Source organism: Macaca mulatta, chromosome 2, assembly GCF_049350105.2.
Source record: "Macaca mulatta isolate MMU2019108-1 chromosome 2, T2T-MMU8v2.0, whole genome shotgun sequence".
In the NCBI taxonomy this organism is placed as follows: domain Eukaryota; kingdom Metazoa; phylum Chordata; class Mammalia; order Primates; family Cercopithecidae; genus Macaca; species Macaca mulatta.
Genome location: NC_133407.1, coordinates 33691826 through 33713355, shown reverse-complemented (window position 1 = coordinate 33713355; position 21530 = coordinate 33691826). Strand labels below are relative to the sequence as shown.

The following is a 21530-nucleotide window of genomic DNA, read 5'->3' as shown; positions in this document are numbered from 1 at the left end:
TCAAGCCCAAGTAAAAAAATTAGGAACTTATCCCCTTCCCATCCACATCTTACCAAGCCAATCCACTTTGTATACAGAATATTTGAAAGAGAAGGAAAAAAGAATCCAAACATCCCTTCTTTCAGCAGAAGACCTTACCAGATTTGAGCGTTTCGGTCCTCTCTGAAAAGACAGAGACTGTGTGTGTTATTTGGTTCCGCAGCTTCTTCAGAAATGTCTGGTTGTGAGCAGCCAGGTCAGCGAAGGTCTTCAGTTTGGAGACATACTGCTCAGCAGGGTGGGATGCTATCTTTTCCAACTGGGTGTCGCTGGCCCCCTTTATGCCCAGGGTGAAGATGGTCACACCCTCCCGTCGGAGGTTCACAGCTGCTTTTGTCACGTTGTCTTCCGAATCTCGGTGGGTCACCAGCACGGCAATCTGGGGCACCCCCTGATTCTTCCGACTGCCATTCCGTGCACTAAAGACTTCCTTCCTGAGCTTTTTGATGGCAGCTCCGGTATAGGCCTTCCCAGTCCGGGGAGAAAGGTTCTGTATATGCTGGAGAACCTCTGACTTATTTATGCCCATGCTCAGTGAATTTATCACTTTTGTCTCATTGCTATAGGCCACAAGGCCAATCCTCATGCAATTTTCCTTTATGTCAAGGGCAGATACACTTTCTTCCAAGAATCCTTTAAGATAGTCTAAGTTCTCGTCACTTCCATTGATTGACATATCCAATAGGAACACAACATCGGCCATAGAAGGGCCTTGGCAAGCTGTATGGGCAAGAAATAAACAAGCACAATTTTAGCTGGTGGTTCAGCATCTTTGGTGAGCATCAGAAGGCATGAAGACCATACAGTAGAGCTCAGTTAGGCACTTAGAGCAGGAGGTAGACAAATAATTATGAAGTTGAGGTTAAAGAGACCTGGGTTCAAATACTACATTTTAGCTAAACTCCTGGCTTCAATTTCCTCATCTGTAAAAGGGAGATAATATTAATCTTACAGAGTTGTTATGGGGATTTAATGAGATAATATTCTTAGCATGGGGCCTGGTACCTAAAATTCATTCAGTGAACCATAGCCATTGCTATCGTCTTAAAATCATTTAAGCATCATCTACCCTATAGTCAGCAGTTACAGTCCAAATATTCCTAAGGGATACTAATGAAATAGCAATTGCATTTTCAGTTCTTTTATTTGGGAATGATCTTAGTAATAAGGACTCATGGTTTCATAGATGACCCCAAGGAAAGCATTCTCTGTTATCAATAGGTAAGTACATATATCAGCTCATTCAAACTGATTTAATCAGGGATAATGTGAGTTTCCTATATAACATATTTGGACATGTACACTCTGAACACATGTTTTTTACTGGCTATCCCCTGCCCCTCACTTGAATGATGATCACAAACTCTTGACCATTCTAGAGTCATACATACTAGAGTAGTACAACAGGACAGACCAGGAGAGCAGTTTGGCCCCAGAGCAGAACACAGGGAAAACTAATTCAGAATAGGGTAGCAGGGAGCAAGGCAGTCTGGAGCTGAAACCACATGGCTGGGAATTGGGAAACCTGCCCTACTAGCTCTGACTTTAAGTCACAGCCTGGCCCTGGGCCAAGGCACATCACTTCTAAGGATATATATAAGTTCCTATTTCCAAAACAAAAAAGTGGGGGGGGGATGTGGACTTCTGGAAATTGTTTTTAGATCTAACATTCTATGATTATATTATGTGGTTTTAAGAGTCAAGAATTTCTTTAGAAGCAAATTTACCTTTTAAATGAACCAGTACTAAAACTACATAGCAACTAAAGCCCAGGGAAATAGCTCAGGGATCAGTTGGGTGGCAGGGAGAAAGCATCCCTAAATGTTAGGAAGTCTGTGAATCTCAGGCAACACAGATAAGTGAAACATGAAAAACCAAGACTTGTGGGGTTCACTGAATTGAAAATAGTCATAATCACTGGACTCTCTTAAATGTATGGGTACATAACATCTGAAAATGTGGCCCATTTTGGGGATAGAAATATTCATAGAATTTCAATCTTCTCCCCATTTTAATGTTTCAAAAGCATTTTATCATCATTCCTATACATATATCCTAGGCCCACCTTCTACAAAGATGTCATCAACTGCCCCCTCCTTGTACTTTGCTACATCCTTGATGATCTGTGTCATGTTTTGGGAAAACATGCTGAGGTCTCTGACTGTCCGAAGGTTGAAATGAAACTGAGACGTGGCCATGGCCTTCAGGTTTTCCTCAGAAGCTTTCTGCACCCCTACGGAGATGATTTTCACTCCGTCTTTCTGCAGGGCCTTCGAAGCCTTTTCCACATCATCCTCAGACTCAGACGAAGCCAGGACCACTAGAATTGGGGGAAACTGTTTCTTGTCTCTCCCATTTGTGGTTGCAGAGAAATAAGTCCTGTGAGCCTCCTGAAGAGCCTTTCCTATCTGCAGGGACCCGCCAATGAATCCAAAGTTCTTCTTGAGGTGGTTCAGCATGGGGCTCCTGCCTTTGAAGGTGCTCAGGTGGAATTCACTGTGAAGTTTATCACTGTACTGGGCGAGGGCCACGCGGTATTTGTCAGCCTCTATGGGGAGACTGTTGATCATTTTGGTGATGAACATTTTCACAAATGGGAAGGACCTGGATCCCAGGCGATCGGAGCTGTCCACCAGAAACACGACATCTGCATACTTAGGGCCTGCAAAACCACAAACATATAAACGAACTAAAAACTTTAAAAATTTACTGCCATATTTAATGCCAACTCTATGGGGGGGAGATGTACTTTCCTTTTTATTTTTAAAATACCTTCCCAATAATCTGAAAATAGCAGTCTGCAACTGCATATTCTCTCAAGAAAAAGAGATAGCTGTATCTTGGGCTGATTCTTTTAAACAACTTCTCATTTGAACTGATCACAAAATTAAGCATAACTTTTGCAAGGAATTGGTTAATTAGAAATAGTGATTAACAACAGTGACTGGAAAAATAAAACAGAAAGAGATAAACAGAAATAAAAAAAATCATGGGTTTTATACCTTTTGTGGATAATTTCCTCTTGTAATTTTTTTGGCTTTTGGAATTTAACTTCAACTATGTCAACTAGATAAAAATTTTAACTGAAACTCAAACTCCATCAAATTCACTTTAATGGTAGAATCTGAAAGATGGCCTTTCTCATTTAAGCAACACAACAGCTTATCTGAGTAACTTAAAAACATAAGTTTTATATTCCAGTCACATTAAGTTTTTAAAAAGTCTATAAATCATAAAAATATGGAATAGTCAGTCTATTTCAAGGTTATTTTAAATATCTTAATATTTTTGATGAATCACATGAATGAACATTGTATTATAACTGGTGAATTTTATCCCCACATGTGCAAAATGTGATGGCATCAATGTATCTCAGGCTAGAAAAGGGATTATAGCTTTAGTTTCCATTAAAAATATAAGTTTTATATAGGAATGTAATACTTTGCTTAACTTTTAAAGCTTCATTCAATGTTAGATTCAACACTAGTTATCTGGTACTATATTTTTACGTAATACAGAATCATTGGTTCAAACACTAACTGTTGTTTACTGGTGGTCTGCTGGTTTGAACTCAGAGCTCATTCTACCTTAGCATAAGATCCATTTCTTGTCTGGGGTAGGGAGGGAAGTATGTGTGTGGTGTATGTTCAAGAAAATACAGTGTAATGGAACAAGTAATGAACACCCTGACTTTGCCTTCAGCTAACTCTATGAGCTTTGTTAAGACATTCAATATACTTAGGCCCTAGTTTTTTCTTCTTTAAAATAAGTAGATTCAACTAGAAAATATCTAAGGTACCGCCTCACTCTGAGATTCCAATTATCTAAAATGGTTACTAGGTAAGTTCTAATCAAATTAGAATAACTTCAATCTTTTCCTTTCTACACTGGCTGGGAAACCAGCTTTGGCAGCCCTGTGTGTTATTTCATTCTTTTTATGGCCATCTGATCGAGGCATAGTGGGTAAAATAATTTCTTGTCTTTTAAATAACCCAAATTCAACCACTCTGAGATTCTTTTCATGATTATACAGCCAGCAGCATCTCAGCAGAAGAAATAAGTGAGGGTGTATCAACACCTTTCTCCAAAAGAAGCCTGAAACCCTGTGAAGACTGCCAGGGGAACCTGGCTGTGGGTGGCTTGATTTGTGACCACCTGTGACTTTCTATTCATAAATGAAGTCCTACATCTTTTGTGGAGAAAGGAAATGTAGATGAGTGGCACATAAGGTGGACTCAGCTTCTGATAAGGTCCATCACTACATCTGAACCATGAAACAATGGAGGACAAAACATGGCTTCTACTTGAGAAGCTCAAGGCCTAGAGATACATCAAAGGAAGATGTTTGGAGGGCAAAGTCTAGTTTACGTCTTCACAAAACTTGCTTCCAAGGTCAGTGTCCTCGAGGAAGCTGTAAAAGCCAACGTAAGTTGCTCTGGACAAGAACCAATTATTTAGGAGATGGTGAAGTGGTTAAGGGTGTGCAGGGGTCTTAAGTCCACAGGACAGAGATTGTCACCAGACAGAAGGCAGTGCTATGAAGCTTGCTCTCCAGGGAAAAAGCACTTTCTTCACAATAAGCAGTCAAATAGCTTAATTTGGAGCAAATCTGGACACTAAACCAAGACACCCTTTTGACACAAATGAATCAGGATAAGACATTCCAAGTTTTCCAGCCTGAGCCTAATATTAACAGAATTTTAATGCAACCTCCCAGAAGACCTAAAAGGGGTTGAAGCAGGACAAAATGACAGCTCTCGTATCTTTCTATTATTAACAAGGAATAAGATCCAGAAACAAATGATCTTCAAAGGAACATGGAGTGACCTCACAAAGAATTTGACCTACCGCCCTTACCCTTCACTACCATCAAAATCAAAACAAAGTGATACAAAACTCACAACTTTTAAATAGGTCAAATTCATGTATTATCTATTTTCTATAATAAAAATTAAGAATTCTTTCCAGTTTTTCCTTACCAGAATCTTGGCTCACAGAAATATGGGAACAAGTTATCATGAGGAACAAAATTAGCAACATTTTCATGTTATGACCTGAAAAATCTTCAACTTGAAATCTGAAAAGGCAAAAATATAAACATATAAAATTGTTGTGGATATTATTTGGAAATTAAGACTCACATACAAGAGCATACAAAATTATATAATAAATTGGGTGCAACAGGGGACAAGGAATGTCTGAGGTTCACTGACCTTCTAATATGTGAAGTGCCTTAGAGAAAACAATCCATCAATATTTACAAAGTCATAAGAGTTTTTTTTGGTACCCAGACCTAGTAGAAACATGAAATTTTGGACAGTTGGTAGAAGGAGTCAGATGCATTTTAGTGCTAACAATATTACACGTTCCTAGTATTTATTTTCCTGTACCCTAGTGTCATCCTCTATCTATTCATTGCTAAGACAATTCAGAGTTCACAGTTGGGACACACCCTGAGACCTATTTTGTAATCTCACCATCATGAACATGTAGGTGTACTTTATCTTTGAAGACTAATTATTTTTAGATGTGATCAAAATTCCATGTTTTTTCCTTTTCCTCGCTAATTGAAACAGTAGCTATTTCAGAACAAGCAGTGATTTTCCATATTCCATATAATGTCTTGCTCCTCAGAATGAGGAGCTCAGCTTACACCATTTTATGTCCAACTTCCTAGAACTGCATGAGGCAAGGGTTTTCCAATCTCATTTTGGCCTAAAGCATTTTCAGCCACCTTGAAATGTTCATTTTATGGAATGAAACAGGATATTAAATGTATTGAAAATAAATATTTAATGAAGCAGGTTGGGCTCATTTATTCGCTTGTTTATTCATTGAACAAAAAAATGAATTGATTCATTAATAAACTAGTGTCTCCATGTCCTGCTTAATTGCTACCCAAAAATGTACTTGCAACACTACATCTGTTTATCTCACCCTATACCAGTCAGGCTCCGAGTTTCTAATATTCAATCTCTTCAGAAAAGGGACATTTGTCATAAGAAGTTCCATCCCTGTTTCCTCACCTATGTCATTGTTCTTCTGACATTCTGCAACTTGAGACTCTCTTCTAGTCCTTCACAAGTCTAGACGATGTAAAGTTTTCAGTTTGTATATAAATTTATTAGTTCTATTCAAGTTGTAACCAGTGAGCTAGAAAAAGATATTAGCAGGTAATGTTTAGTACAAACCTTTTCATTTTAGAGAAACTAAGTCCCAAAGTGGATTTCCAAAAGTGAAAGCCAAGTCATACCATCTGTATAATTTTTATTAATGTGTATAACAATAAATAATAAATTCTACCATTTGTTGAGCTTTTACTATGAGCCCTGCCGTGTGCTAACAGCTTTACATCTGTTCTCCTGTTTGATATTGGTAACAACTCTAGCAGCAGGTATTACTACTACTATTGTTCTTAGTTTGCAGATGAGGAAACAGATTTTTAAGGAGAAGTAACTGATGCAAGGTCATACTGGTAAAGTGAGCCACAATTTAGACTAGAACCCACGTGTCTGACTCCAAAACCTTTAAAACTCAGTTACCCAGCAGACCAAACTCAATGTTATGAACACAAAATGGCTTCTAGTTTTTTCATTCTACATCTTTTTTCTAAGAACTAAGAGATTTTGGTACTTGTTTTCATACCTTTTTATTTTTGTTTTTCAAAACCAGTGTTTTACACTATTTTCTTCTTTTCTGTTTATATTATAAGCTTTATAAATTATTGTAGTCTTTTGGAGTTATGAGAGAGAAAATGCTTTGGGAAGAGTCCATAGGACCAATGTCAAAAGTTTGCAAGCAGTTACAACGGGAAGAAAATGGTATTGAGTGAAGGATGAACATCTGGACAGAGAAACAAGGATTTGGAAAGGCTGCAACAGTCCCAAAGCAACATGAAGCATCTGGAAATTTCCATATACAAATGTCAATCTATACCTCTAGTATTTACTCAAAAGTTAAGTTCTCAAGATTAGCATCTTGTGGAACAATTTTCTTGCAGTCTTTCAATGGAATCCAAAGTCTAGTGTGCTGTAAGGCTATACAATGATGAAGCCCGGTAAAATGTTCTTGAGGTGTGCGCGCCTGACTGTGTGTGCGTGGGGTGGGTAGTATATATTAAAACAAGCTATAGGACCAAACATCCAAGGTCATGTGTGGGAGGTAGGGAGAATGGGCTCATTTACACTGTATCAAAACACAGATGAAGTACCTGCAATCTGTATGTTGTTCTATTACCAGTTATGACCAGGATTTTCATCCTTAAATTATAACAATAACCAATCACCTGAAGACATGTGAGGGGGGAATGAAGGAGACATTTAAAGCAATCAGTATAAAACTTAAATTCGCAGTAAGCTCTATCTTAACAGCGAGATTAATTGCCCTTCATTATAAACACTCTCAAAGGTACGTGTCTCTTTAATCTGAAATTTTTTTGCATTCAATTCTTTCTGAATCAAGTAAGCTGAGGCTAATACCTTCTCTTTATATGCTATAAAGGTCTTTTTCTAAAAAAAAAAATCTGGATATCTGTAAACTAGAATGTTTCTAATTTAAACTACAGCTGCAAAGCAACATAGCCACCCAAGACTTGGCTTCAAACCCAGAATGTTTAGAACTTGTATAACACCTCTCGGGGCTATTAAGAACCAGGAGTCTCAGAGAGACTGCCGCTGCGTACAAACCAATTCATAATCCAAGTCATACCTCTGAAAAAAAAAAGTAGTAAGAGCCCATAAGGGAAACAAGAGAGACTTCAGCAAAATTAAGATAAATATTTCTTCCTTTAAAATAAGGTATGAAGGATACATCACTTGGAAGTACTGATTTTATTTTTCTTCAGAAACAAGATCATTGTTTTACTGTAAGAAACAACATTGGGTCTCTGCCACAGGGTTAAAGATAAATGATTGTTTGCTTATTGAACCCCTGATGTCTTCATTATTTCCTTTCTGCAAGCCATTCTACTCTGAAGTCAAAAAGTAAAAAGAAAAATATTCAGAGTGAGCCTAAGTTCATGTTAAAATGCTGCAGGATAAATCCGTGGCACGCAACAGGCACAGACAAATATTGAATAAATGCTGGTGAGAAAAACAAAACAAAAGCATTTGTGGTACAAGCAAGTTGCACAGTTTTTACTTTCCCCCAATTGCATTTTCTGGAATTACAAAAAGGAGCTTTGCTTGTTAATCATATTTGAAGAGGGTCATGCAGGTGAACTTGCCATTTTATAAAATGATACTCTCCTGTGTAGAGGAGGTGTTTGGTTGAGTGAAAAGTGCACAGGGTATAAGGTGTCATGGCCTGGGTCCACTCCATTCCTAAACTGCTGTGTGACCTTAAACGCCACCACCTGGGTTCCTAATCTCAAGCATAAGGGATTACAGTCTCTCTCAGTCTAAGCAGTTCCACACCCTAACAGTTTTCTGACCTAACAAATACAAGTAAAAGAAAGAAAAATATGAATAATTAAGCCAAGAGCACATTTGAACACTGAGCGCCTGTTTTGAAATCATTCGCTGGAGAAAACCGCCCCTCAGATGACCACCCATGGCAGGTCCTCCGGCGGAGGGGCAGGCAGCAGCGAGGGAGGGAGCGTGTGTTCGGCTGATCCTTTCTGGGTCAAAACTTGTTGGAATTCTTCAGGATTCACCCATCTACATGAACTTCAGGGGACTAAAATTTTAATAGTTCAAATAATCCACTAGAAATTATGTGTCCAACACAGAAATTAGAAAAAAAGAATAAATCTAAGACAAATAGAAACAACACTAAAAATTAAAGCAGAAATCAAACTCAAAAAGAAAATTAATCTCTGAAAAGACAAATCCGGAACAGACTGATCAATAATAAAAAGAAAATGCAAATAGATAATCGTTGATCAATAATAAAAAGAGAAAATGCAAATAGATAATCGTATAAATGAAAAAGGATATATAACTAAAGATAAGGAAAGTATTTTAAAGAAATTGTAGCTAAAAATATTCACAGAAAGTAAACACCAGGCCTCTGGAAAGTTCCACCAAAACTTACAAGAAACAGATTATCTGAACCTTTTATAAAGTATTTCAGAGAGCAGAAAAAAAAGGAATATTAGCCATCTTATTTGTATAGGGACAGTATAATCCTGACATATAAATCAAACAAAGACAATATGAGAAAGGAAAATTAAAGGCCCATTTCACTCATGAAGATAAATATTAAGAAAAATCCTAAACAAAACATCAGCAAGTTAACTCCCATAGTATATAAAAATCATACCTTTTGCAGCAACATGGATAGAACTGTAGGCCATTATCTTGAGTGAAACAACTCAGAATCAGAAAGCTAACCACCGTATGTTCTCACTTGCAAGTAGGAGCTAAATAGAGTGTACACATGGACACAGAGTGTGGAATAATAGTCCCTGAAGATTGAGAAGGGCGGCGGGGTTGCAGGGGAGTGAGGGATGAGAAATTGCTTAATGGGTACAATGTTCACTACTCAGGTGATGGTCACACTAAAAGCCCAGATTTCACCACTACACAGTACATCCACTTAAACAAAAAACTGCATTTGTATCCCTTAAACTTATAACAAAAAGTTAATATGCCACTATCAAGCTGAGTTTCTCAGAAATGTACAGATGTTTTAAAATTAAGAAATACATAAATATAATGCAACGCATTAATAGCTTAAAGGAAATAATAAACTATAAATATTTTTTAAATCCCACAACAAAACGCAAAAAAAACCCATCATTCAATTCATTATTATAAAGAAAAACTTAGCAAATTAGGAGTAGAAAGAAACTTACTTAACCTAACAGAAGATATATTTTGAAAATCTGGAATACATATAATCCTAATGGGGAAATGTTAAAAGTATTCTCTTTAAAATTAGGAAAAGGATTTTTGCACATTGATTTTGTATCCTGAGACTTTGCTGAAGTTGCTTATCAGCTTAAGAAGATTTTGGGCTGAGACAATGGGGTTTTCTAAATATACAATCATGTCATCTGCAAACAGGGACAACTTGATTTCATCTTTTCCTAACTGAATACCTTTTATTTCTTTCTCTTGCCTGATTGCCCTGGCCAGAACTTCCAACACTATGTTGAATAGGAGTGGTGAGAGAGGGCATCACAAGCATTCTTATACACCAGTAACAGACAAACAGAGAGCCAAATCATGAATGAACTCCCCTTCACAATTGCTTCAAAGAGAATAAAATACCTAGGAATCCAACTTACAAGGGATGTAAAGGACCTCTTCAAGGAGAACTACAAACCACTGCTCAGTGAAATCAAAGAGGACACAAACAAATGGAAGAACACACCATGCTCATGGATAGGAAGAATCAATATCGTGAAAATGGCCTTACTGCCCAAGGTAATTTATAGATTCAATGCCATCCCCATTAAGCTACCAATGACTTTCTTCACAGAATTGGAAAAAACTGCTTTAAAGTTCATATGGAACCAAAAAATACCCCACATTGCCAAGACAATCCTAAGCCAAAAGAACAAAGCTGGAGGCATCATGCTACCTGACTTCAAACCATACTACAAGGCTACAGTAACCAAAACAGCATGGTACTGGTACCAAAACAGACATACAGACCAATGGAACAGAACAGAACCCTCAGAAATAATACCACACATCTACAGCCATCTGATCTTTGACAAACCTGAGAGAAACAAGAAATGGGGAAAGGATTCCCTATTTAATAAATGGTGCTGGGAAAATTGGCTAGCCATAAGTAGAAAGCTGAAACTGGATCCTTTCCTTACTCCTTATACGAAAACTAATTCAAGATGGATTAGAGACTTAAATGTTAGACCTAAAACCATAAAAACCCTGGAAGAAAACCTAGGTAATACCATTCAAGACATAGGCATGGGCAAGGACTTCATGTCTGAAACACAAAAAGCAATGGCAACAAAAGCCAAAATTGACAAATGGGATCTCATTAAACTAAAGAGCTTCTGCACAGCAAAAGAAACTACCATCAGAGTGAACAGACAACCTACAGAGTCGGAGAAAAGTTTTGCAATCTACTCATCTGACAAAGGGCTAATATCCAGAACCTACAAAGAACTCAAACAAATTTACAAGAAAAAAACAACCCCATCAAAAAGTGGGCAAAGGATATGAACAGACATTTCTCAAAAGAAGACATTCATACAGCCAACAGACACATGAAAAAATGCTCATCATCACTGGCCATCAGAGAAATGCAAATCAAAACCACAATGAGATACCATCTCACACCAGTTAGAATGGCGATCATTCAAAAGTCAGGAAACAACAGGTGCTGGAGAGGATGTGGAGAAATAGGAACACTTTTACACTGTTGGTGGGACTGTGAACTAGTCCAACCATTGTGGAAAACAGTGTGGCAATTCCTCAAGGATCTAGAACTAGAAATACCATTTGACCCAGCCATCCCATTACTGGGGATATACCCAAAGGATTATAAGTCATGCTGCTATAAAGACACATGCACACGTATGTTTATTGCGGCACTATTCACAATAGCAAAGACTTGGAATCAATCCAAATGTCCATCAGTGACAGACTGGATTAAGAAAATGTGGCACATATACACCATGGAATACTATGCAGCCATAAAAAAGGATGAGTTCATGTCCTTTGTAGGGACATGGATGCAGCTGGAAACCATCATTCTGAGCAAACTATCGCAAGAACAGAAAACCAAACACCGCATGTTCTCACTCATAGGTGGGAATTGAACAATGAGATCACTTGGACACAGGAAGGGGAGCATCACACACCGGGTCCTATTGTGGGGAGGGGGTGGGGGGGAGGGATAGCATTAGGAGATATACCTAATGTAAATGACGAGTTAATGGGTGCAGCACACCAACATGGCACATGTATACATATGTAACAAACCTGCACGTTGTGCACATGTACCCTAGAACTTAAAGTATAATAAAAAATAAAATACAATAAAAAACATTTTGTTTCATTGATTTTTTGTATTAAAAATAAAATTAGGAAAAGGAAAAGGTGATCCACTCTTACGCCTAGATGCTAATGAGTTTAAAGCCACAAAGATTGAAAAAATGAACAGGAACAGGGACAAGATGGCAGACTAGCCACAGCCAGGAGGATCATTCTCTAGCAAGGGACTGGGACATTGGGGAGACTGACACACACTCAGCAGATCTTCAGAGCAACGGCATTGAGAATGGACAGAGGGAGGACACAGATATGGGGCTGAAGAGGGAGGACGCTGGGAACTATGCATGGGATTACCACGCACCAGGACTTGTTCCTGGCACCCAGTGACTCCTGGGTTAGGAGTGAGTTTCAACAGGTGAGGAGCAACTTGCTCTCACTACAGACTTCTGGAATCCTGGAAGCATAAGACCCCAAAACCGACACTGGAAATGGCAGAGAAAGCTGCTTAGAAAGGTGGCAGGGGCAGGACTCCAGCCTGTGCAGAGCCCAAAGAGTTCGGTGCGGGAACATCTGCAGTGGAGAATGGCCAGTGATGCCCATCCCCCAAGGCTCACCCTGCCTAGAGGAACTGTTGGACCTGCACAGAGCAGGGCAACATTGTCCATGAGATGGGGTCAGTCCTACCTGAGTGCTGCCCTGTCTGCTGACCTCTTCTGGGGCCCCAACCTGGCTGCCCAACTGGGGTACCTCTCAGGGGCCCGCATCATAGCTCCTATGCTGGCCGACTGTGCCTGACCCTTGGAGCGCTCCAACAGAGCAGTCCCTGCCAATACACACTAGCCCACTAACATGCTCCCCTCATCCACCACAGCCTCCCCACACTGCTTTACTAGCGAACACTCACCCATGGCCACCCCCTGTGTCACTTTGCCAACATGCAAGCACACGAGAAGGCCTCACCTCCCCTTCTCCACAGGTGCATGTGTGCACCTTATGGTGTCACTGCTGCCAGTGTGAGTGTACCCTACAATCCCTCCACCACACCTCCAATGTCAGCATGAATGAGTGCATGGAGCCCAGCGGCCCCACCCCATTGCCATTGCCACCTGCACAAACATGCACACGGAGAGCAGTGGCCCCACACTGGTACCCAATGTGAATACGCACACAGAGGCCACCAGCCTTGTGCCCACCAGCACCCCATTCCTGGGCTGACACCACTGTGACACACTGACACACTGTGAACGTGTACAAAAATGCCAGCCCCTCCACTTCCCAACACCACCACTATCATGAATGCCTGGATGAAGGTCAGCATGCCTGCACCAGCCGGTGCCCCACCCCCATGTCAACACCACTGCCACTGTGAAAGCACACATGAATGCCAGCAGCCCCATCCCATCTGGTGCTACCACTATCTTGAATACCTGCACAGGAGCTGGCACCTCTATACCAGCCAAGAAATGTGCACTCCAATGCATTATTGCTGCTGCCGCCACATGCAAAAGAGCACAGATCTTGCTGCCACCATCCAACAAAGCACTTTGGCTGGCACTACCCATCAGAGTGTTGTGTCCAGCAGCCCAGGGACACCTTGGCCCCTTCAGCGCAGCAGGTTCCTAACCTTGAGGGGTCAGAGAACATATGCAGCCAAATTAATCTTCATAAAGGAGAAATAAGGTCCTTTTCAGACAAGCAAGTACTAAGGAAATTCATTATTACCAGACCTGCCTTAAGAGAGGTCCTTAAAGGAGTGCTGAATATACAAAGGAAAGGCCATTACTGGCTACCACAAAAACACACTGACGTACATAAACCAGTGACACCGGCAACTACACAAACAAGTCTGCATATAACCAGGGTTAGGTAAACAACACAATGGCAGGATGAAATTCACACATATGAATACTAATCCTGAATGTAAACAGGCCAAATGCCCCCAATTAAAAGGCAGAGAGTAGCGAGTTGGATTAAGACCCAACTTAATCCAACCCAATAGTATGCTGTCTTCAAGAGACCTATCCACATGCAATGACACCTATAGGCTCAAAGTAAAGGCATGGAGGAAAATATAGCAAACAAACAGAAATGAGAAAAAAAGGATGTCTTGCTATTCTAATTTTAGACAAAAAAAAAAAAAGACTTTAAACCAACAAAGATTTAAAAAAAAAGACAAAGAAGGACATTACATAATAGTAATAGGCTCAAATTAACAAGAACATCTAACTATCCTAAATACTTATGCACCCAACACAGCAGCACCCAGATTCACTAAGCAAGTTCCCAGAGACCTATGAAGTGACTCAGATAGCCACACAATAATAGCAGGAGACTTTAATGCCCCACTGCCAGTATTAGATCATTGAGGCAGAAAACAAATATTCCAGACTTGAGCTAGACACTGGACCAAATGGATCTAATAGACATATATAGAACTCTCCAGCCAAAAGCAATAGAAAATACATTATTTTCATTGCCACATGGCACATACTCTAAAATCAACCAGACATAAAATAATCCTCAGAAATTAAAAAAAATAAAACTGAAATCACACCAATCACACTCTCATACCATGATGCAATAAAAATAGAAATCAACACTAACCACTCAAAACCAAACAATTATCATGGAAATTAAACAACCTGCTCCTGAATTACTTTTGGGTAAATAATGAAATTAAGGCAGAAATTAAGAAGATCTTTGAAACGAATGAGAACAAAGCTATAACATACCAGAATCTCTGGGATACAGCTAAAGCAGTGTTAAGAGGGAAGTTTATAGCACTAAACACTCACATCAAAAACTCAGAAATATCTCAAATTAACAACCTATTATCACAACTAGAGGAACTAGAGAACCAAGAGCAAACTGAACCCAAAGCTAGCAGAAGAAATAACCAAAATCAGAGCTGAACTGAATAAAATGGAGCTGTGGGGGAAAAAAACCTAAAAGATAAACAAATCCAGAGTTGGTTCTTCGAAAAAAATTAGTAAGAGATGTTAGCAAGACTAATACAGAAAAAAAGAGAGAAGAACCAAATAAACACAACTAGAAATGACAAAGGGGGCATTACCACTAACCCCATAGAATTACAAAAAACTCAGATTACTATGAACACCTCTATGAACACAAACTAGAAAATCTAGAAAAAGAGATAAATCCTGGACACATACAATCTTCCCAAGAGTGAACCAGGAAGAAATTGAATGCCTGAACAGATCAATAAGAAGTTCTGAAATTGAATCAATAATAAAAAGCCTACCAACCAAAAAATGCACAGGACCAGGTGGATTCTAAGCCAAATTCTACCGATGTATAAAGAAGAGCTGATACTATTCCTACTGAAACTATTTCTAAAACTTGAGGTGGAGGGACTCCTCCCTAACTCATTCTGTGAGGCCAGCATCACTCTGATACCAAAACTTTGAGACACACACATATACAGAAAAAAAACAAAACAAAACAAAACAAAACTTCAGGCCAATGTCCTTGATGAATGTAGATGTAAAAGTTGTCAACAAAATACTAGCAAACTGAATCCAGCAGCACATGAAAAAGCTAAACCACCATGATCAAGTGGACTTTATCTCTGGATGTGAGGTTGGTTCAACTCATGCAAATCAATACATGTGATTCATCACACAAACAGAACTAAAAACAAAAACTACATGATTATCTCAATAGATGGAGAAAGGCTTTTGATAAAATTCAACATCCCTTCATGTTAAAAACCCTCAACAAACTAGGGATTGAAGGAATGTACTTCAAAATAATAAGAGCCTGATATGGTTTGGCTGTGTCCCCACCCAAATCTCAACTTGAATTTTATCTTCCAGAATTCCCACATGTTGTGGGAGGGACCCAGGGGGAGGTGATTTAATCATGGGGCCAGTCTTTCCCTTGCTATTCTTGTGACAGTGAATAAGTCTCACAAGATCTAATGGGTTTATGAGAGGTTTCCGCTTTTGCTTCTTCCTCATTTTCTCTTGCTGCTGCCATGTAAGAAGTGCCTTTCACCTCCAGCCATGATTCTGAGGCCTCCACAGTCATGTGGAACTGTAAATGCAATTAAATCTCTTTTTCTGCCCAGTCTCAGGCATGTCTTTATCAGCAGCATGAAAACGAACTAACACAGAACCATCTATGACAAACCCATAGCCAACATCATAATGAATGGGCAAATGTTGGAAGCATTCCCCTTGAAAACCAGAACAAAACAAGGATGGTCTCTCTCATCATAGTACTGGAATAAATAATTCAACATAGTACTGGAAGTCCTGGCCAGAACAACCAGGCAAGAGAAAGAAATAAAAAGCATTTAAATAAGAGGAAGTCGAATTATCCCTGTTTGCAGACAATATGAGTCTATAACTAGAAAATTCCATAGTGTCTGCCCAAAAGCGTCTTGATCTGATAAACAACTTCAGCAAAGTTTCAGAATTAAAAAAATAAATGTACAAGAATCAGTAGCATTCCTATATACTAACAGCATCCAAGCTGAGAGCCAAATCAAGAACATGATCCCATTCACATCAGCCACAAAAGGAATAAAATACCATCTAATCAGGGAGGTGAAAGATTTCTACAATGAGACCTATGAAACACTGCTCAAATAAATTAGAGATGACATAAACAAATGGAAATACATTCAATGATATTCCTATCAAACTAGCAATGATATTCTTCAGAGAATGAGGAAAAGAAACTATTTTAAAATTTAGACGGAACCAAAAGAGCCTAAATAGCCAAGGCAATCCTAAGCAAAGCTGGAGGCATCACATTACCTGACTTCGAACTATACTACAAGGCTACAGTAACCAAAACATCATGGTACTAGTACAAAAGCAGGCACACAGACCAATGGAACTGAATAGAGCCCAGAAATAAGACTGCACACCTACAACCATGTGATCTTTGACAAAGCTGACAAAAAGAAGCAACAGGGAAAAGACTCCCTATTAAATAAATGGTGCTGGAATAACTGGTTAGCCATATGCAGAAGATTGAAACTGGACCCCTTCCTTACACGATATACAAAAAATCAATCCAAGATGGATTTAAAAAACTGAAATGTAAAACCCACAATTATAAAAACCCTGGAAGATAACCTAGGAAATAGTATTTTGGACATGGGACCTGGCAAAGATTTCATGACAAAGACATGAAAAGCAATGGCAACAAAACCAAAAATTGACAAATGAGACCCAATTAAACTAAAGAGTTCAAGATCAGCCCAAGCAACATAGTGAGATCCTATCTCTATAAGAAATTTTTTAAATGGGCCAGATAGGGTGGCACAAGCTTTTCAAAAGGCTGAGGTGGGAGAAGTACTTGTGCCCAGGAGGTCAAGGCTGCAGTGAGCCATGATCATGCCACGGTACTCTAGTCTGGATGACAGAGTGAGACCTTGTCTCAAAAAACAAAAAACAAAAATAGTAATGAATCTTAGCAATATAAAGAGTGAAAACATGAATTCCAGAAAACTACATAGAGCATAATATCCTTTTTATAGCATTAGAAACAACTAAAAAGTTTTAAAGGAGTGTAAACGCGATAAAATTATATTTTAAAAATCAATGGATGGTTTCCAGCCTACCATATAAGAAGCTTAGAAGTCATCATGCCATCCTAACAAGTAAAAAGCTGAACAAACTGAAAAATCAACTATTCTTCTTAGATCTGTAACAGAGGAAAGGTCACAGGACAAACCACGGCCCCCAAATTGGAGAGACTAACAGGCAAATACAGAGAATCATAACTTACCAGAAAAGAAATCCATGAACTAAACCATCTGTGTGAACCCATGCTGGGGTAGGAAAACCTGAACTGTTTGACAAACTGCTGGAGCCTTAAAGGGTACAAGTCTGAGAAATAAAAACTCCAGGCACAGAGAACCCACTCTTGTGAGTTCACCTCCTGGCGCTCCACTGGGAACTCACAGTAAATACTGGAGAGAAATACCCTCATGCTTCTGGCAGAAGGAGAGAAATAGGAGCCACTTTGAAACACGCCAGAGCACTTTGCTCTTCTTAACAAGTACTGCCCTCAGGGGAAAGTAGTTAAGGATTTCCTGACCAACTGGGGTTTTATCAGAGCTTAACTGACCCGGAGGAAGAAATATCCAACTCCAACCGCCTTTAGATTTCCCTGTGGGAGAAGGAAAACACCCATCTCCTGCCCACTCTAGCCATCCAGTCTCACCAAGGTGGGACAGGAGCCTGAGAAGCACTTGTGGAATTCATAATCCAGAGACACAGGCTCACTAAAAGACTGAGGCCTACTTATACAACTATAGAACGCTTCCTCTCCTTACCACCACATTACCAAAGGCCTACTGACTGCAGTTCCTTTTACCCAGCACATTGTATCCAGCTACCAGGAAAAAATTACAAGACTTTCTAAAACGAAAAAAGAAGTTTGAGGAGACATAGCAAACATCAGAACCAGACTCAGACATGGCAGGGGTGTTGGAATTATCATACCAGGATTTAAAACAACTAGGATTGGCAGGGTACAGTAGCTGATGCCTGTAATCCCACCACTTTGGGAGGCCAAGGCAGGCGGATCACCTGAGGTCATGAGTTCCAGACCAGCCTGGCCAACATGGTGAAACCCCGTCTCAAAATACAAAAATTAGACGGGCATGATGGCAGGTGCCTGTAGTGCCGGCTGCTCGGGAGGCTGAGATGGGAGAATTGCCTGAACCCGGGAGGCGGAGGTTGCAGTGAGCCGAGATGGCGCCGCTGCCCTCCAGCCTGGGTGACAGAGCAAGACTTCGTCTCAAAAATAAATAAATAAACAAACAAACAAACAAACTAGGATTAATATGCTAATGGCTCTCATGGATAAAGTAGACAGCACACGATAACAGATGGGCAATGTAAGTACAGAGATGGAAATTCTAAGAAAGAACCCAAAAGAAATGCTAGACATCAAAACACCATAACAGATCATGAATGCCTTTGATGAGCTAATGGGCAGGCCAGACACTGAGGAATAAATGTCTGAGATTGAGAATATCTCAGTAGAAACTTCCAAAACTGAAAAACAAACAGAAAAATGACCAAAAAGACCCCAGAATCTCCAAGAATTGTTGGGCAACTACCAAAGGTATAATATGTGCAAAATGGGATTACTAGGGAAAGAAAGAAAAAAATAAATAAAAGTAATATTTGAAACAATGAGAGAATTTTCCCAAATTAACATCAGACACCAATTCACAGATACAGGAAGCTTAGAGAGCACCAAGCAGGATAAACGCCAAAAAAGTACATCAATGCATAACATTTTCAAACCATAGACAATCAAGAGATAAAGAAAAAAGCCTGACCAGGCATGGTGGCTCACGCCTGTAATCCCAGCACGTTAGGAGGCTGAGGCTGGTGGATCACCTGAGGTCAGGAGTTCAAGACCAGCCTGGCCAACATGGTGAAACCCCTGTCTCTACTAAAAAATACAAACATTAGCCAGGAGTGGTGGCAGGTGCCTGCAGTTCTAGCTATTCAGGAGGCTGAGGCAGGAGAATCGCTTGAACCCGGGAGGCAGAGGTTGCAGTGAGCCGAGATCATGCCACTGCACTCCAGCCTGGGTGACAAGAGAGAAATTCCATCAAAAAAAAAAACCCAAAAAACAAAAAACCTGAAAGCAGCCAGGAGGTGGAAACCCCTTACTTGGAGCAATGATGAGAATTACATCCAACTTCTCCTCAGAAATCATGAAAGTTGGAATAAAATATTTCAGGTTTTGAGATAATTCTGGGAAATTACCCTTCAAAAATTAAAGAGAGAGAACCAAGACGCAATAGGGAAAGGATAGTCTCTTCAGTAAACAGTGCTGGAGAAATGGGATATCCACATGCAAAAGAATGAAACTGGACACGTATCTTACACCATCCACAAAAACCAACTCAAAATGTATAAAAGACCTAAATATAAGACCTGATATGACAAAACTCCTAGAAGGAAAGATAGGAGAAAAGTCTCTTAACATTGGTCTTAATGATTTTGGTTATCACACCAAAAGTTCAGGCTGCAAAGGCAAAAATAAACAAATAAAAAATAGATGGGCATACATCAAACTAAAATGTTTCAGCACAGCAAAGGAAATAATCAACAAAATGAAAAGGCAGCTTACAGATTGGTAGCAAATATTTGAAAACCACATATCTAATAAGGAGTTAATATTTTAAAAACCTCATACAATTCGACAGCAGAAAAGAAACCTGATTAAAAAATGGGTAAAGGACCTGAATAGAAATTTTTCCGAAGACATACAAATGGCCAACAAGTATATGAAAAAGTGTTCAACATCACTAATCAGGGAAATGCAAATCAAAACCACAATAAGGTATCAGCTCACTCCTGTCAGGATAGCTATTATCAGAAAGACAAGAGATAACAGATGTTGAAGGTGTAGAAAAAAGGGAACCCTTGAACACTGTTGGTGGGAATGTAGATTGGTGCAGCCACTGTGGAAAACAGTATGGAGTTGCCCAGAGAAATTAGAAATAGAACTATATATGATCCTGCAATCCCTGCATCCCTCTTCTGGGTATATACCAATGAAAATTACCACCTTGTAAAGATATTTGCACTCCCTTGTTCATTGCAACACTGTTCACAATAGTCAACATATGAAAACGACTGAAGTGCTCATCATGGATGAATGGGTAAAGAAATTGAGATACACACACACACAGAGAAAGGGAGGAAGAGAGAGAAAGAGAGAGGAATGTTATTCAGTCTTAAAAAAGGATATCCTCCCATTTGCCACAACATGGATGAGCCTGGATGACATTAAGCTAAGTGAAGTAAACCAGAAATAAAGAAAAAAACTGCATGATCTCATGATCTTACCTATATGTGGAATCTATTTCTTAAAAAGTTGAATACATAGAAATAGAGAATGACATGGTGATTACTGGGGAAAGTGGGAGGATATAAGAGATGTAGGTCAAAAGATATAAAGTTGCAGATATATAGGATGAATAAGTCTGGAGATTTAATGTACATGAGAATTACATTAATAATATACTATTGTAGTCACAAGTTTCGCTGAGAGATTTTAGGCACTCCTGCCATTGTGTTAGATGAATGATATATTATTTGACTGATCATTTTGCTATATATATCAAAATATCATGTTGCATACCTTAAAAATACACAATAAAAAAGTGGAAAAGAAATACTTTCTCAGACAAAAATTGACAGAACTTGTAGTAGATCTGCTTTGCAAGAAATATTAAAATAAACTTTTTATAGGAAAAATTATGTATGTCAGAAACTCAAATATACATAAAAAGCATCAGAAAATAAAATACAACCATTTTTCTAATTTGTAATTCATCTAACACACAACAGATGAAAATAGCAACAATGCATTTGATTATGTATGCTTGTATGTGCGTATGTTTATGTGTGAAATGAACAACAGCAATGTTACAATAGATGGAAGGGAGAAATTAAAATTATTATATCTTACTTGCATTACTCATGAAGCAGTATAGTGTTATTTGAAAGTAGACGTGGATTAGTTGCAATGTATGTCATATACTCTAGGCAACCATTACAAACAGTGTAAAAA

At 39.1% G+C, this 21530-nt stretch overlaps 1 protein-coding gene across 1 annotated transcript in view; it reads right to left on the bottom strand.

The window, feature by feature from the left end:
- The window catches only part of COL6A6 (collagen type VI alpha 6 chain), a 161377-nt gene that overhangs the window by 107460 nt on the left and 32387 nt on the right, over positions 1 to 21530 (bottom strand). The window contains exons 2-4 of the mRNA XM_077991442.1: positions 5019 to 5116; positions 2105 to 2701; positions 139 to 759 (exon numbers count right to left, since the gene is read on the bottom strand). Of these exons, the coding sequence (XP_077847568.1) occupies positions 139 to 759; positions 2105 to 2701; positions 5019 to 5116 (1316 nt within the window). The remainder of the gene's footprint in view (positions 1 to 138; positions 760 to 2104; positions 2702 to 5018; positions 5117 to 21530) is intronic.